This window comes from Salvelinus fontinalis, chromosome 24, assembly GCF_029448725.1.
Source record: "Salvelinus fontinalis isolate EN_2023a chromosome 24, ASM2944872v1, whole genome shotgun sequence".
NCBI classification, from domain to species: domain Eukaryota; kingdom Metazoa; phylum Chordata; class Actinopteri; order Salmoniformes; family Salmonidae; genus Salvelinus; species Salvelinus fontinalis.
The window spans coordinates 22248399-22266358 of record NC_074688.1 but is presented as its reverse complement, the minus strand read 5'-3'; the positions used below and the strand labels follow the sequence as shown (position 1 = coordinate 22266358).

General features: G+C 43.2%; 1 protein-coding gene across 1 annotated transcript; it reads right to left on the bottom strand.

Moving 5' to 3' along the window:
• Positions 1-592: 592 nt before the first annotated feature.
• LOC129822159 (uncharacterized) lies at positions 593-17960 on the bottom strand. Its single transcript, XM_055880188.1, has 12 exons — positions 15012-17960; positions 13924-14037; positions 13738-13788; positions 13412-13506; positions 13193-13309; positions 12718-12887; positions 9804-9906; positions 9526-9687; positions 9096-9174; positions 8790-8898; positions 4076-4281; positions 593-3940 (listed from the first exon to the last, which is right to left on the bottom strand). The coding sequence occupies exons 1-12, from the start codon at positions 17770-17772 to the stop codon at positions 3792-3794; spliced, it is 4116 nt and encodes a 1371-aa protein (XP_055736163.1). The 5' UTR covers positions 17773-17960; the 3' UTR covers positions 593-3791.

Sequence of the window (17960 nt, the reverse complement as noted above, 5' to 3'; positions counted from 1 at the left end):
TAATTGTCAGAGTAAATTCTGTATGATAGCTAAAGGCCAGAGCAAATGTTGTATGCACTTGCTTGACAGATGTGTATTAAAGTACACAACAAAAATATAAACGCAACATGTAAAATGTTGGTCCCATGTTTCATGAGCTGAAATAGAAAATCCCAGAAATGTTCCATACACACAAAAGCTTATTTCTCTCAAATGTTTTGTACAAATTTGTTTAAATCCCTGTTAATGAGCATTTCTCCTTTGCTAAAATAATCCATCCACCTGACAGGTGTGGTATATCAAGATACTGATTAAACAGCATGATCATTACATAGGTGCACCTTGTGCTCGGGACAATAAAAAAGTCACTCTAAAATATGCAGTTTTGTCACACAATACAATGCCACATATGTCTCAAGTTTTGAGGCAGCGTGCGATTGGCATGCTGACTGCAGGAATGTCCACTAGAGCTGTTTGCCAGAGAATTTAATTCATTTGCCAGAGAATTTGGCAGTACGTCCAACCGGCCTCACAACCGCAGACTGTAACTGTAGCGTGGTTCGTTCTGCGTTGTGTACTTTTAATTAGGACGCTGCCACAACTGAAGGTCTGCTAGTTGAATTATTTTTATTTGCCCTGCACACGAAGAGACAACACACATTATGTTAACCCTTGGTGCAGTCCTAGCTCTCAGGCACCTTGCTAGCCGAAGGTCAGGCAAAATAGTGCCAAAAGGAAATAACAGGTGCTGCGTGCACACATTCAATGCACAACAGCACACCATACAATGCAAGTAAAATTATACAGAACATAATTCGGACAAAATAAAAGACATACCTGCACACGAAGAGACAACACACATTATGTTAACCCTTGGTGCAGTCCTGCTCTCAGGCACCTGCGCAAGCACATGGACACTCACTCAAACACTGTCCCAAGTACTCACAAGTTACAATAGATACCCTAGTTAGCGAGCTTTGGGAAACCTGTTAACATAAATCTTTATATTATCCACATTGTAACAAACTTATGGTTGCATAACAGTACATTGTGTAACACTATGATGGTTTTATATTAAACAATTTCAGAGCCAAGGACAACATACCTTGCTAGCTGAAGGTCAGGCAAAAGAGAACAATAAGGGTGTACGGAAATACAGATAACCCGCGATGGGCCAAACCAAAATATACAAAACTTTTACAATCACATGTATGTACAATATTGATATGAAAAAGTGTTTGTACACCGAATAAAAACATTAGCTATGCAGCTGTAATTAAATAAAAAAATACACTGAATCATTATTATCAAATGATTAACATCCCCGACATGGCCTATTTGAATTGGTCCTTGTGTGCAACTTGGTGCATAATCTAGGGGAACAACATCACACTGCTACATAACCACGCCAGCCCAGGACCTCCACATCCAGCTTCCTCACCTTCGTTATCGTCAGGAGGAGGGGTGGTGCTGAGTAATATTTCTGTCTGTAATAAAGCCCTTTTGTAGGGAAAAACTCATTCTGATTGGCTGGGCCTGGCTGCCAAGTGTGTGGGCCTATGCCATCCAAGGCCCACCCATGGCTGCACCCCTGCCCAGTCATGTGAAATCCATAGATTAGGGCCTAATGAATTTATTTCACTTGACTGATTTCCTTATATGAACTGTAACTCAGACAAATCTTTGAAATTGTGGCATGTTGCGTTTATAATTTTGTTCAGTATATTTTATTAATGAAATGGTTTCATACATTTTTTTTGTGTGTGAAATAATTGTCTGTCCTCCATGTCATTTTGAGACGTTTGCTCTTGGGCCAACAAAACTGGCAACAATAGTCTAAGCCTTTACCTGAGAATAGTTTGATTCTCCTATCTTGTATTTTATGACAATGGGTGCTGTATTACTGGGAAAGCAGTTGTGAACTGTCACTGGGGAGAGTATCATGGATGTCTTGGTTGGGTGGTTATAGAGAAGTATCAAATACAAATGTTCAAGTGCAGCTTCAGTTTGGTTATAGAGAATGTTCTCCCTTTGTGCAATAAGAGAAAAGAGCAACATGTTGACAAGCTTTGTAGAGGACCTACACAGGTCATTATTTCAACTATTTGTCTAATTTAAGCAATTTCACCTGGCACCTATCTTTTGGTTTCTGTATATTCAGTAGCCTAAATACAATATTAGTTCAGTCAAGGAACATGTGGAAAGTCAACAAAAAAACAAAACCAGACACATAGCTACAGTAAGTACTGTTTTGGTAACAGATTGAGGTACTAGCAGTCTAACTTCTCACATCCATCAGTAGTCTAAAACACACTTTTGGTTTTATATGTACAGACATGTTTGGATTCTCTTTGTTTGTGTGTACCTGGTTGACTGCCAGGGCTTGTCTTGGCTGGACTCCTGCTAGCTGTGGTCTGCCAAGAAATGGATAAAGATGTGGAAGAGACAAATTAACCTTCAAACCCACAAGAGAAAAAGGAGCTAATGAACTTTTTGGGCACAAAAAAAGGCAAGTTCATCAAAGCATTATCCCGTAGGTGACAAACATGTAAAGCAATTCAAAATGTAGCAGGGGGTGGCAAACACTAATGTACGGAGATTGTACTGTGTTGTACTGTACAGTATTGCACTGTGGGAAACTTCTAGATAAGGACATGCATATAGCTCTACGGCTCTGCCACTAACAGTTTCATACAGTACTTATATTTACCCCTGACTCATGGGCTGCATCCCAAATGGCACCCTATTCTGTTTTTAGTGCACTATTTTTGACCAGGGCCCTGGTAATGCACTATATAGGGAATTGGATGCCATTTCGTACGCTGTTGATCTTTCTCTCCACTACCCTGGCTCGGGTGCACCTGTTCCTTGTACACTCTGGGAGCCAGACATGAGGCTAAGGTCCTTTGAGACGGTGAAGACGGACCGTCAGCTGCACTGCACTCTGTACCTCCCTCTGCTTCTCCAGTGTCATGGAGTTCATGAGCAACCAGCCCTGTCTCACTGACCACTTCTGTCATCACCGGGGAACGAGATTATAATTAACATACATTTTATATATGTATGTAGGTAATGAAACAAAAAAATATAGCTTTTTTTATGTCTACCAAAAAGGATCCCATTTCAGAATGTTACCAACAATTTGAAAATAATGAAAATCAGTCATAGGTTCCCAAACCCACCATTTGCTGACCATGTATGGTAAAATAATAGTGCCTGCTGTTTGTGTGTCTGTCCACCAGGTGAGGCTGGTTATCTGGAGTGCTCAGTGCTTTCTGCCCAAAGTGATCTTGCACACCAAGTACAAAGTCACACGTGAGGGCCATTATACAGGCAGTGATGTTTGAAGAGATGGGTACAGAGTAGACTGTACATCAACATCACACACAGACAGACCACGGATCTACTAAAACTCTTCACTTCTTCTGGACACTAATCAAATCTCTGAATACCCATCATTGCACATTCTTTAATTGTGGTTAATGTTAGGATGTACATTCATGTCATGGAAAATTGTCATATCAAATATAAATAATGGAGTGAGTAAACTTGTTGTGATTGAGAATTAAACACAGAAAATAAGTGTGTTTTGGTTGATAATAAAAATAATGTTTGGGTTGTATGATTATCATTAATATAACATTTGATCAACTTGTTCAGCAGATTTTTACAAAAGCTTCTTCATTCCTATATATTTCAATATAAGATGTCTTTGATTATTCTAGATTACACATCACATGTACAGTATATAACATAAAACGCAACAACATTATTTGTACTGTGGCAGGTTGAAGACTTTCTCTCAGTCGTTCTCATTTCAGCACAGACTTTGCTGTGGTCAGCATTCTTAGTGGCAGTACATCCTCCACCCATTCATTTGGAGAGGTCATCATTCGTTCCCATAGAGCTACCTCGTCAGCATTGGAATCCATCCAATTCACCAATGCCCCATAACTTCTGCCTGTAGGGAGAGATGGAGAGAACCTAGGCTTAGCCAATGAAGTCAATTGAATGAAATGAATGTACAGAACCTGTGTTTCTGTGGAGAAATCTATAATATAATATAAAATCATATAATAGAATAGTCCATTAGTACCTGTGCCAGGCCCCAGTCTTAGACCCCCTAGGAGGTTACTGGCCAGCTTGTCACGGTCCCACACAGTCAGCTCCACGCAGGCCTCCTTCAGGTCCTCCTGTCTGAAGCCATCGTACACCATGGTGTGGTTAAACACCGGCTCCACCGTACTCCTCAGCACCCGCGTTTTCTGTCGACTCTTTCTGCTCGTGTCCGGGAGCACAAAGCTACAGAGGAGTCAGGCAGTCTCACAAGTCAAGCAATTGTTTCAGAAATGTTACATATACCTACAACTACAACCATATCCCCCGTGCATCCCGCAAAGGCGGAGGTGTTGCTAACATTTACGATAGCAAATTTCAATTTACCCCCCAAAAAATGACGTTTTCGTCTTTTGAGCTTCTAGTCATGAAATCTATGCAGCCTACTCAATCACTCTTTATAGCTACTGTTTACAGGCCTCCTGGGCCATATACAGCGTTCCTCACTGAGTTCCCTGAATTCCTATCGGACCTTGTAGTCATAGCAGATAATATTCAAATTTTTTGAGATTTTAATATTCACATGGAAACGTCCACAGACCCACTCCAAAAGGCTTTTGGAGCCATCATCGACTCAGTGGGTTTTGTCCAACATGTCTCTGGACCTACTCACTGCCACAGTCATACTCTGGACCTAGTTTTGTCCCATGGAATAAATGTTGTAGATCTTAATGTTTTTCCTCATAATCCTGGACTATCGGACCACCATTTTATTACGTTTGCAATCGCAACAAATAATCTGCTCAGACCCCAACCAAGGAGCATCAAAAGTCGTGCTATAAATTCTCAGACAACACAAAGATTCCTTGATGCCCTTCCAGACTCCCTCTGCCTACCCAAGGACGTCAGAGGACAAAAATCAGTTATTAACCACTTAACTGAGGAACTCAATTTAACCTTGCGCAATACCCTAGATGCAGTTGCAACCCTAAAAACTAAAAACATTTGTCATAAGAAACTAACTCCCTGTTATACAGAAAATACCCGAGCTCTGAAGCAAGCTTCCAGAAAATTGGAACGGAAATGGCGCCACACCAAACTGGAAGTCTTCCGACTAGCTTGGAAAGACAGGACCTTGCAGTATCGAAGAGCCCTCACTGCTGCTCGATCATCCTATTTTTCTTAATTGAGGAAAATAAGAACAATCCAAAATGTGTTTTTGATACTGTCGCAAAGCTAACTAAAAAGCAGCATTCCCCAAGTGAGGATGGCTTTCACTTCAGCAGTAATAAATTCATAAACTTCTTTGAGGAAAAAATCATGACTCCTCTTTAAATCTGCGTATTCCTCCAATGCTCAGCTGTCCTGAGTCTGCACAACTCTGCCAGGACCTAGGATCAAGAGAGACACTTAAGTGTTTTAGTACTATATCTCTTGCTCAATGATGAAAATAATCATAGCCTCTAAACCTTCAAGCTGCATCCTATGCCAACTAAACTACTGAAAGAGCTGCTTCATGTGCTTGGCCCTCCTATGTTGAACATAATAAACGGCTCTCTATCCACCAGATGTGTATCAAACTCACTAAAAGTGGCAGTAATAAAGCCTCTCTTGAAAAAGCCAAACCTTGACCCAGAAAATATATAAAACTATAAAAACTAAAAAATCTTCCATTCCTCTCAAAATGTTTAGAAAAAGCTGTTGCAGCAACTCAGCAACTCACTGCCTTCCTGAAGACAAACAATGTATACGAAATGCTTCAGTCTGGTTTTAGACCCCATCATAGCACTGAGACTGCACTTGTGAAGGTGGTAAATGACCTTTAAAATGGTGTCAGACCGAGTCTCTGCATCTGTCCTCGTGCTACTAGACCTTAGTGCTGCCTTTGATACCATCGATCACCACATTCTTTTGGAGAAATTGGAAACCCAAATTGGTCTACACGGACAAGTTCTGGCCTGGTTTAGTTTGTCTCTGTGAATGGTTTGTCCTCTGACAAATTAACTGTACATTTCGGTGTTCCTCAAGGTTCCGTTTTAGGACCACTATTGTTTTCACTATATATTTTACCTCTTGGGGATGTCATTTGAAAACATAATGTTAACTTTCACTGCTATGCGGATGACACACAGCTGTACATTTCAATGAAACATGGTGAAGCTGTCACACCCTGGCCTCTGTTATATTGATTTTCTTTATTAGTTTAGTTAGGTCAGGGTGTGACATGGGGGATGTTTGTGTGTTTTGTCTAGTTTAGGGTGTTTGTATTGTATAGGGGGTTTTGTTGAGTGTATGGGGTTGGGTTTAGTATAGTTGTCTAGGCAAGTCTATGGTTGCCTGAATGGTTCTCAATCAGAGACAGCTGTTATTCATTGTCTATGATTGGGAGCCATATTTAAGGCAGCCATAGACAGTAGGCTTTCGTGGGTAATTGTCTATGTTGAACGTTAGTAGCTTGTATGTGCACTTTCGTTTATAGCTTCACGGTCGTTTATTGTTGTTTTGTTTCGTTTTGTTATAAGTGTTAGTTTCGTTTTTCACTCGTCTCTAAATAAAAGAGATGTATTTTTCACACGCTGCGCCTTGGTCCACTCATTATCCTCAAGACGATTGTGACAGAAGCCCCAAAATTGCCCTCGCTAGAAGCCTGTGTTTCAGACATAAGGAAGTGGATGGTTGAAAACGTTCTACTTTTAAACTCGGACAAAACAGAGATGCTTGTTCTAGGTACCAAGAAACAAAGAGATCTTCTGTTAAATCTGACAATTAATCTTGATGGTTGTAAAGTCGTCTCAAATAAAACTGTGAAGGACCTCGGCGTTACTCTGGACCCTGATCTCTCTTTTGACGAACATATCAAGACTGTTTCAAGGACAGCTTATTTCCATCTACGTAACATTGCAAAAATCAGAAATTGTCTGTCCAAAAATGATGCAGAAAAATGTATCCATGCTTTTGTTACTTCTAGGTTAGACTACTGCAATGCTCTACTTTCCGGCTACCCGGATAAAGCACTAAATAAACTTCAGTTAGTGCTAAATACGGCTGCTAGAATCGTGACTAGAACCAAAAAATTTGATCATATTACTCTAGTGCTAACTTCCCTACACTGGCTTCCTGTTAAGGCAAGGGTTGTTTTCAAGGTTTTACTGTTAACCTACAAAGCGTTACATGGGCTTGCTCCTACCTATCTTTCCGAGTTGGTCCTGCCGTACATACCTACACGTACGCTACGGTCACAAGACGCAGGCCTCCTAATTGTCCCTAGAATTTCTAAGCAACCAGCTGGAGGCAGGGCTTTCTCCTATAGATCTCCATTTTTATGGAATGGTCTGCCTACCCATGTAAGAGACGCAGACTCGGTCTCAACCTTTAAGTCTTTACTGAAGAATTATCTCTTCAGTAGGTCATATGATTGAGTGTAGTCTGGCCCAGGAGTGTGAAGGTGAACGGAAAGGCTCTGGAGCAACGAACCACCCTTGCTGTCTCTGCCTGGCCGGTTCCCCTCTCTCCACTGGGATTCTCTGCCTCTAACCCTATTACAGGGGCTGAGTCACTGGCTTACTGGTGCTCTTTCATGCCGTCCCTAGGAGGGGTGCGTCACTTGAGTGGGTTGAGTCACTGACGTGATCTTCCTGTCTGGGTTGGAGCCCCCCCTTGGTTTGTGCCGTGGCGGAGATCTTTGTGGGCTATACTCGGCCTTGTCTCAGGATTGTATGTTGGTGGTTGAAGTTATCCCTTTAGTGGTGCGGGGGCTGTGCTTTGGCAAAGTGGGTGGGGTTATATCCTTCCTGTTTGGCCCTGTCTGGGGGTATCATTGGATGGGGCCACAGTGTCTCCTGACCCCTCCTGTCTCAGCCTCCGGTATTTATGCTGCAGTAGTTTATGTGTTGGAGGGCTAGGGTCAGTTTGTTATATCTGGAGTACTTCTCCTGTCTTATCCGGTGTCCTGTGTGAATTTAAGTATGCTCTCTCTAATTCTCTCCTTCTCTCTTTCTTTCTCTCTCTCGGAGGACCTGAGCCCTAGGACCATGCGTCAGGACTACCGGGCATGATGACTCCTTGCTGTCCCCAGTCCACCTGGCCTTGCTGCTGTTCCAGTTTCAACTGTTCTGCCTGCGGCTATGGAACCCTGACCTGTCCACTGGACGTGCTACCTGTCCCAGACCTGCTGTTTTCAACTCTCTAGAGACCGCAGGAGCGGTAGAGATACTCTTAATGACCGGCTATGAAAAGCCAACTGACATTTACTCCTGAGGTGCTGACTTGCTACACCCTCGATAACTTCTGTGATTATTATTATTTGACCATGCTGGTCATTTATGAAAATTTGAACATCTTGGCCATGTTCTGTTATAATCTCCACCCGGCACAGCCAGAAGAGGACTGGCCACCCCTCATAGCCTGGTTCCTCTCTAGGTTTCGTCCTAGGTTTTGGCCTTTCTAGGGAGTTTTTCCTAGCCACCGTGCTTCTACACCTGCATTGCTTGCTGTTTGGGGTTTTAGGCTGGGTTTCTGTACAGCACTTCGAGATATTAGCTGATGTACGAAGGGCTATATAAAATAAATTTGATTTGATTTGATATCACGAGCAAAGTAAATGTGAAAGGCTGGAAATTGAGGCTAAGGGGATATGTCTTATGATAGGCCTCCACATTTTCTGTTCTCCCCAGATGCTGTAGTTGTCCTTGATCATATTGAGCAATTCATACATTTCAAATGTTGATATTATTTATGGCATGTGTTGTACGTACCACTTGACATATGGGTTGATGGTGGCCCCTCTGATGAGGGGAAGGTTCTTGCAGTCTTTCACCCAAATATGAACCTCACCTTTGTTAGAGGGGGGATCCTTTCCTGGGCCTAGTGTTTATAATCAAGCATGATTCAGTGAACTTGTGTACACTGTATATTTCTGTTGCACAAAAGTCATATTTGAATGTATGGTAACTAGTTACCGAAAGCAACACATTTTCTTCATAAAATATACCTTTTCTATTTAATAAATTGTTTATAGACACTGGTGATGGTTAAGACATCTGAGGCGTGCAGACTCTTACTGTGGGAGACTTGAGGCAGGAAGCGTATGGCCAGTTTCATCTCCCCTCTGTCATCGGAGGGCTGCAGACTGGAGGTAGGCTGAGGAGACCAGGGGGAGACCGCCAGCACAGAGAGTACAGTGAGAACACCCCAATTTACTAAATAGCACCACCACCTTACTGGACACACTCCAATCTACACTCACACCTCCACAACCCACTGTGTATAGCATGTCATGTCACACAATTGTATTTTATTTTATTTAACCTTATTTAATTAGGCAAGTCAGTTAAGAACAAAGTATTATTTACAATGACGGCCTACAATGCTAACAGGCACAGCCATGTAAAATAAATAGCAAAAGCATAGAGATGGATTTCAGTCTTGGATTAATGTTTTGGTACAGTACTGAGACCATTACACGACAAAGCACGTATGATGTTGTCTCACCCTGGATTTCAGAGCTAAGTAGTTCATCTGGGTGTGGTCAAAGTCCCATTTGGACAGGTCCACATCCACCTCACCCAGAAAACTGTTCCTGCCAAAGGTGTCGTGGTGCCAGACGGAGAGAATGAGGGTCTGAGTTCGGAGGTGCTCCATACGAAGCCGATACTGATAAAAGAACAGGAAATACTTTTTGTTAAGAGCACTTTATGTCAGACCTGATGTACATGTAATGAGACATTTCTCTATTCAACTTAAATTATAGTTTTTAGAACCTCTCTTACTCTGAGGAGCTCGTTGAAAATGGGGTTGAGAGTCTTCTTCTTCACAGACGTTTTCCTCTTCCCTATTTTGGCTTTGTCAGGTACCAGGTAACTTTTAACATACCTACAACAAGAAACACAAGAATCATACACACAAAGTACCATGTATTTCAGCAGTGTCCAATCAATCATGGAGTAGTAAATAAGAAAGCAAGGCTATATAAACTCAGCAAAAAAATAAACGTCCTCTCACTGTCAACTGAGTTTATTTTCAGCAAACGAAGTTAACTTCTTATGGCTGCAATCCAGTTAACGGGATGATATGACAACAGCCAGTGAAAGTGCAGGGTGCCAAATTTAAAACAACAGAAATCTCATAATTAAAATTCCTCAGACATACATGTGTCTATACCATTTTAAAGGTAATCTTGTTGTTAATCCCACCAAAGTGTCCAATTTCAAATATGCTTTTCAGCGAAAGCACCACAAACGATTATGTTAGGTCACCACCAAGCCACAGAATAAGCACAGCCATTTTTTCCAGACAAAGATAGGAGTCACAAAAAGCACAAATAGAGATAAAATGTATCACTAACCTTTGATGATCTTCATCAGATGACACTCATAGGACTTCATGTTACACAATAAGTGTATGTTTTGTTTGATAAAGTTCATATTTATATAAAAAAATCTGAGTTTACATTGGCGTGTTACGTTCACTAGTTCCAAAAACATCCAGTGATTTTGCATAGCCACATCTATTCAACAGAAATACTCATAATAAATGTCGATGATAATACAAGTTATACACATGTAGTTATAGATATACCTCTCTTTAATGCAACCGCTGTGTCAGATTTCAAAAAAACTTTACGGAAAAAGCAAACCATGCAATAATCTGAGACGGCGCTCAGAACAAGTCAAATCAGCCGCCATGTTGGAGTCAAAAGAAACCAGAAATGACATGATAAATATTCCCTTACCTTTGATGATCTTCATCAGAATGCACACCCAGGAATCCCAGGTCCACAATAAATGCTTGATTTGTTCAATAATGTCCGTTATTTATGTCCAATTAGCTACTTTGGTTAGCGCGTTTGGTAAACAATTCCAAAGTCACGAATCGCGTTCACTAAAACGTGACGAAATGTCCAACAGTTCCGTAACAGTCAGTAGAAACATGTCAAACGATGTATTGAATCAATCTTTAGAATGTTGTTAACATAAATCTTGAATAACGTTCCAACCGGAGAATTTCATTGACTTCAGATGAGCGATGGAACGGAGCTCACTCTCATGTGAACGCGCATGGTCAAAGACTGGTCACCTCATGGCAGTGGTGACTAATTCTTCTCTCATTCGGCCCCACTTCACAGTAGAGTCATCAGACAAAGTTCTACAGACGGTTGACATCTAGTGGAAGCCGTAGGAAGTGCAAACACATTCATATCTCGCTGTAATTTCAATGGGATCGTGGTTGAAAATTTCCACTTCCTGTTTGGATTTTTTCTCAGGTTTTTGCCTGCCATATGAGTTCTGTTATACTCACAGACATAATTCAAACAGTTTTCAGAAACTTCAGAGTGTTTTCCATCCAATACTAATAATAATATGCATATATTTGCAACTATGACTGAGGAGCAGGCCGTTTACTCTGGGCACCTCTGTGCACCTTTCATCCAAGCTACTCAATACTGCCCCTGCAGCCATAAGAAGTTAACCCACTCTTCCACCAAGGCACCTGCAAGTACCCGGACATTTCTGGGGAGAATGACCCTAGTCCTCCCCTCCGATCCAACAGGTCCCAGACGTGCTCAATGGGATTGAGATCCGGGCTCTTTGCTGGCAATGGCAGAACACATTCCTGTCTTGCAGGAAATCACACACAGAATGAGCAGTATGGCTGGTGGCACTGTCATGCTGGAGGGTAATATCAGGATGAGCCTGCAGGAAGGGTACCACATGAGGGAGGAGGATGTCTTCCCTGTAACGCACAGCATTGAGATTGCCTGCAATAACAACAAGCTCAGTCCGATGATGCTGTGACCCTCCACCTCCAAATCGATCCCGCTCCAGAGTACAGGCCTCTGTGTAACGCTCATTCCTTCGACGATAAATGCAAATCCGACCATCACCCTTGGTGAGACAAAACCGTGACTCGTCAGTGAAGAGCACTTTTTGCCAGTCCTGTCTGGTCCAGCGATGGTGGGTTTGTGCCCATAGGCGACGTTGTTGCCGGTGATGTCTGGTGAGGACCTACCTTACAACAGGCCTACAAGCCCTCAGTCCAGCCTCTCTCAGCCTATTACGGACAGTCTGAGCACTGATGAAGGGATTGTGCGTTCCTGGTGTAACTCGGGCAGTTGTTGTTGCCATCCTGTACCTGTCCCACAGGTATGATGTTCGGATGTACCAATCCTGTGCAGGTGTTGTTACACGTGGTCTGCCACTGCGAGGACGATTAGCTGTCCGTCTTGTCTCCCTGTAGCTCTGTCTTAGGCGTCTCACATTACGGACATTGCAATTTATTGCCCTGGCCACATTTGCAGTCCTCATGCTCCCTTGCAGCATGCCTAAGGCACGTTCACACAGATGAGCAGGGACCCTGGGAATCTTTCTTTTGGTGTTTTTCAGAGTCAGTAGAAAGGCCTCTTTAGTGTCCTAAGTCTTCATAACTGTGACCTTAATTGCCTACCGTCTGTAAGCTGTTAGTGTCTTAACGACCGTTCCACAGGTGCATGTTCATGAATTGTTTATGGTTCATTGAACATGCATGGGAAACAGTGTTTAAACCCTTTACAATGAAGATCTGTGCAGTTATTTTGATTTTTACGAATGATCTTATTTTTTGCTGAGTTTATTAGGAATTTCCTATATTCAGGGACCATAAGGAGTTCTATCAGGGGCCTAGTATAATAGTTGGCACTGTACTCACGGGTCAGAGCGGCCCCTCTTAGGGTCGACGGCGGCCAGGTCTCGGCATTGAGCCACGAAGATGTGGAACTCCCTGAGCTTCTGAACGTAGTTGATGGAGAACTGGATGTTCCCCTGCACCTCCACACCTCCATAGTCCCCACTGTACATGGTCATCACACTGCCACTCAGCTAACACACACACACACACACACACACACACACACACACACACACACACACACACAGTTAAAACCTTCTAAACAGTTTACATAAAACCTTAGCCTTTCAGGCAGTTCTCATTAAAATCATGATGTGAAAAACTATAAAATGTGTGGTTAATGGGACAATTAAGAGATTTAATAAGACTGTTAATATTTTAATCATGATAGTTGCCAATAGAAAATGCCAGCTAAGCTTGGTTAGGCAGAACATGTGCGTGCTTTGAATGTGAACAGTGGTTGCGTGTTAGCAGAGCATGCGTGAAGTGAACATACAGAGGACACAGATGCCATGCCAGAGGAGCTGCTGAAGTTAGTCATAGATTTGCCCGTCTTCTGCCTGCCTCCATGGTAACTGTCTTCAGAGGCGTAGTCAGTTTCTCTGCAATCACTCTAGAATACAGACAGCATCGCTAGAATGCCCAGTGCACATACAGACATACAGTGTGCTTTGACCTAAGGCGCTCGCATGGAATAAAGATGTTGTGGCTTTACCTCGTTCTGCAGGAACGAGGGAACAGATTTGCTCATCTTCTTCAAATGTTCAGGGTCAGAGTAGAGGGATGAGGAGGGAGAGGGGATGGTGGATGCTGAGGGAGGACAGAACAGAGAGAAGGATGAGAGGCTAAAGGTTCCATAATACTCTCATAACCTTATTACAGATCACTTACTGTAGCTATTGAATTACCCAGCAATGCTAGCATTCTACAACATAGAATAAAAAGCCAGTATTCTTTATTATATTTGGTATAAACTGTCTAACCCAATATCGACCCAAAGGCAAATTAAATTTCCAAGAAAGGTACAAAACAATTCTTAACCATCACTGCTTCGCCTGAGGACATCAAGGGGAGCTAGTCTTCTTTCTTGTCCTGTAGGGAATTATGGAAAACATAGACAACATTACTTTTTCATCCCAACATGCATTAATCCTGGTATCTGGGCCATCCTGACAGCACCACTATAATGCCGGTATAGTGGTTGAGGAGACAAGGGACATTTCTCACGTGGTGGCATGGATGCTGTGATATCCTCAAGACTTTTGGCCAGATTTTGTGGGCGGGCCTGAGCTCTTTTCAATGCCTTCTGTACAGGGTCCTGATCCTCATCATCATTTTCACCTAAAACATCAGACATTAGAGAAAGAGTTGCTCATACTGTACATGTAGATGCCTTCAACAAAGACCACACATAGACGTGTTAAAAAAACGTTACATGTGGCCTCTTTACACTGATCATTTACAAGGAGTATATAAAACATTAATAAGAGCACCTTCCTAATATTGAGTTACAACCCCTCCTGCCCCCCTCCCCCATTTTACCATCCGAACAGCCTCAATTTGTTGGGCATGGACTCTACAAAGGTGTCCATTCACCCTCCGAATGGCACACATACACAATTCATGTCAAAATTGTCTCAAGGCTTAAAAATCCTTATTTATCCTGCCTCATCTACACTGATTGAAGTGGATTTAACAAGTGACATCAATAAAGGATCATAGATTTCAACTGGATTCACCTGGTTAGTCTATGTCATGGAAAGTGTTTTGTACACTCAGTGCACTCAGTGTACACTAATGTTTTGTACACTCAGTGTATGTAGTCTGTTGTTTACAGATAGCGAAAGTGTCTCTAGAGTTAAGTTGGAAGAGAAAAATATGTTTGAAGTTGTAGAAAATAATTTGTTTTACTGGCTATATTATATCATTACTCATAAAAGTAAACTCCGGAATGTTGTAGGTGTATCCTGGAGAGGAATGCCTAACTCAAACAAAGAAAAACTTGGCTACTTAGTTGGTTGTTGGCTCTATCAGAGCAAGCACTATGTGATGTCAATAAAGTTACAAAAGAGTATCGTCCAACCCACAAATGAAACACAGGCAGCTGATTCCCTGCACACACTCTATTTACAATGACACAGATAGGACACTGCATCCTGGATGCTGCCTGATCTAGAAAAATATCTATCAGAAGATTACTTCACAGGGAACCCAGATAAACAAATAACTATTATATGTTTTCATGATATATCACAGGTTACATAACACTTGTACTAAAACAACAGGGCGCTACCGTATAGATCATCAAAACTCACGGTTTGAACTGGTCCTGGAGTTGGACCAAGTTTCAGACGCGCTGCTCGATGCTATTTCAGACGCACTGAATGATGAATCTCGTCCAGTGTCAGTGCTGCCCTGGTTTGACCAGAGGGCCAGGGGGCGCTGGGTTATCTTGCTGCTCCTCCTACTGTAACGCTCCTCTGAGTCCACTAGGGTGCTGGATCTGACAAGCCCACCACTCAGGTCAAGTTCAGCCCCAGGCAGGCCTGCTGCCGGGGCCAGAGCAGTGTGGACGCTGGTCTTCTCTGAAAACTCCAGGTAATGGGGGTAGTCTTTGGGAACAAAGACCCGAGTGCGAGGGGCCAGAGATTCAGACTCGTCCAATGATTTTGAGGACCTCCTTGGACCAGGAGGAGCGTGCTTGTCAGCACTCTGTCGTCTACCCTGTGTCCTCTTGGGCTGGACATGACTAATATCCTGTGTCCTTTTAGGGTACAACATAGAAGTTTGGGCCTGTTCCTCATTCATGTCTAATGTGAACATACTGGTGGCGCGCTGAAGGGAACTTGCACGTCCACTTCCACTTGAGTTTCCAAAACTGTCTTTTCTAGCTTTATGAGACCGAGATTCCTTTCCTGAGGTGCTTTGGGGCTTCAGGGCCTTTTTATCTTTGGTGAAGTCCTGTTCTGAGCCCCTTGTTACCTGGGGGACACCAGGGGCTCTTTGCTGCTCTGACTCTATGGTGATTTGAGGTGAGAAGTTGGGTTTAGTGTCAATCATAGCTCCTGATCCCACTCCAATCGATTTAGACATTGACTGGTGCTCTCTGTCTTTGTTCCCCCTGACTAAAGATGGCAGGGGATATGGAGAAGATGGTGAAGAAGGTGAAGATGCTTTCTTGAGCCAGCTCTCATCCAAAGGTAGTGTAGCACTGACTTTTTGTGACTGGCTGGGAGCAGATTTGCTGTAGAAATCAGGGTCAACACATTGCTTTAACTCCAGCATTGAGTTCTGAGCATCCATTGGCTCCTTATTTTTGGGGCTTTTGAGTTCTTCAGAAGAGATCGGCCCTCTGTTATTCGAAGTGGCCTCACCCCAGAAGTTGCAGAGATTCTTAAACTGTGAGCGGTTTGCTCCGAGGCTTGGGGACGACTTCTCCAGTCTCTGATCCATCGTGAAGACTGTGAAATTCTGTATTTTTCTGTCAGAGGAAAGGTTGGAATCCCCTTCGTGGTCGCCGTCAGATTTGTTGCAGATTGACCTCACGTCAAACTCAGACTTGGTGTACCTTTTATTCAGGTTTCCTATGGCCGATGATGAAATTTGAGTCACGCTGGAGTCCCCTGCTTTTGATTTACCAGTGTAAAATATAGGCCTGTTCTTCTCCTGCTCCCAGAAGGACTTGAGCTGCTTTATATTGTCTGCTTTGCTGTCCTGTTGAGGGGGAACCTGTTTCAGGGTGTGTGGGCTATTTCCTTTATCTTTAATGGTGTGGTCTTGTTTTTTAGTGGACACACTTGACTGTACATTGACATTGCTTTGCTGAGTTTTGGGGGGAAACTGTTCACTTTCTTTTCCAACCTTGTGTCTAAACTTCTCAGAGTCTGGGCTGTTTGTAGGCTGGGAGAGTAGTTCAGGCAGTGGGTTGGGACAGGGCTTGGACCTGGCCCTGGAGGGCATTTCAGGTTGGGGTTTTGGTATGGCAGGTGAGAACTTCACAGGCTGGGGGTTGACTGTGGGCTGGATAAGCAATTCAGGCTGAAGACTGAGTGTTGATGGGGAGAATCTCTGATGTTCTGGGCTGAGTCTGGACTGGGACAGCGTGTCAGGCTGAGGATGGAGTCTACTTAGGTAGATTATTTCTGCTTGTGAGCTTCTTCTGTCTACTTTCATTGGGGATCTTCTGAGATCTTCTTCTGTTAAAGTCAAATTGTCCTCCTCACTTTGAGCCCCAGGAGTGTAGCTATCATCCCAGGTTGGCAGTGTACATATCTCTATAGAGGGAGCAATAACAACACTGTTTTGGGGTCTGTATATCTCCTGTTTGTAAGGGCTAACACTCGGCTGAACACTTCTCATATCTCGACTAGCAGTGCTTTGTTGAGTATCTAGGTTTAACCGTTCATCTCCTTTTTCATCCCTGAGATTCTTCCTCGAAGACCCCTCCATACCGTATGACTCTGGGACAGAAACAGTTCTATGAGACTTCTCTGCTAGTGCTCTCTCTTTCTCTTTCTCCATTGGTTTCTGTCTTTTGTCAATGATTGATCTACTGATGAGTATCTTGGGCCCAGTGTTGCCCTTCTCCCAGAAGGACTTCAGGTGGGTGATTTTAGGTGGTTGGTTCTCATCTTGGACCTCTTTCTGTTTGACTTCTTGTGTTGCAACCTGTAGTCCAACAGCTTTGGCTGGAGGGCCACTGGCCTTCTTCACATCCTCTTGCCTATTTGTCACATCCTCTTCTCTATCTAACATCACTTGCTTGAACTCCTTCCAATATGCTGCTCTCAGCCCCTCAGACATGTGTCTCTTGGGCTGGTATGATCTTAATGTATTCAAAGGTGACTGGTCCGTAGGTTGATCTATAGAGGATTCAGACTGAGATCCATCCTTTACCTCTGGTGTTAAACACACTGACACTCCTCCTCCAATACTTTGCATATCCAGGCTGGGGTCAACATGTAGGAGCTTTCTCTTCACCTCAGGAGCTTCCCTCTCCGTCTGCTGAGACCTGCTCTCAAAGGTAGGCCGATCATCTGTATCTGTTTTCACAGAGCCAATCATGTCTTCCTCCATGTCTGGTTGATCGCTCTCAGTCTCCAGCCAGTCGTTGCTGTCTGTGCTGCGGCTGAACCACTCTAAGACTTTAGAGATGGAGTCGCCCTGCTCCGCTGTGGGCTGGGGACTACGAGGGGCTGATTTAGAGGCAGGTTTTTTATGAACATGCTTATCAGGCTTATCCCCAGAGTTATGGAGATCATGAT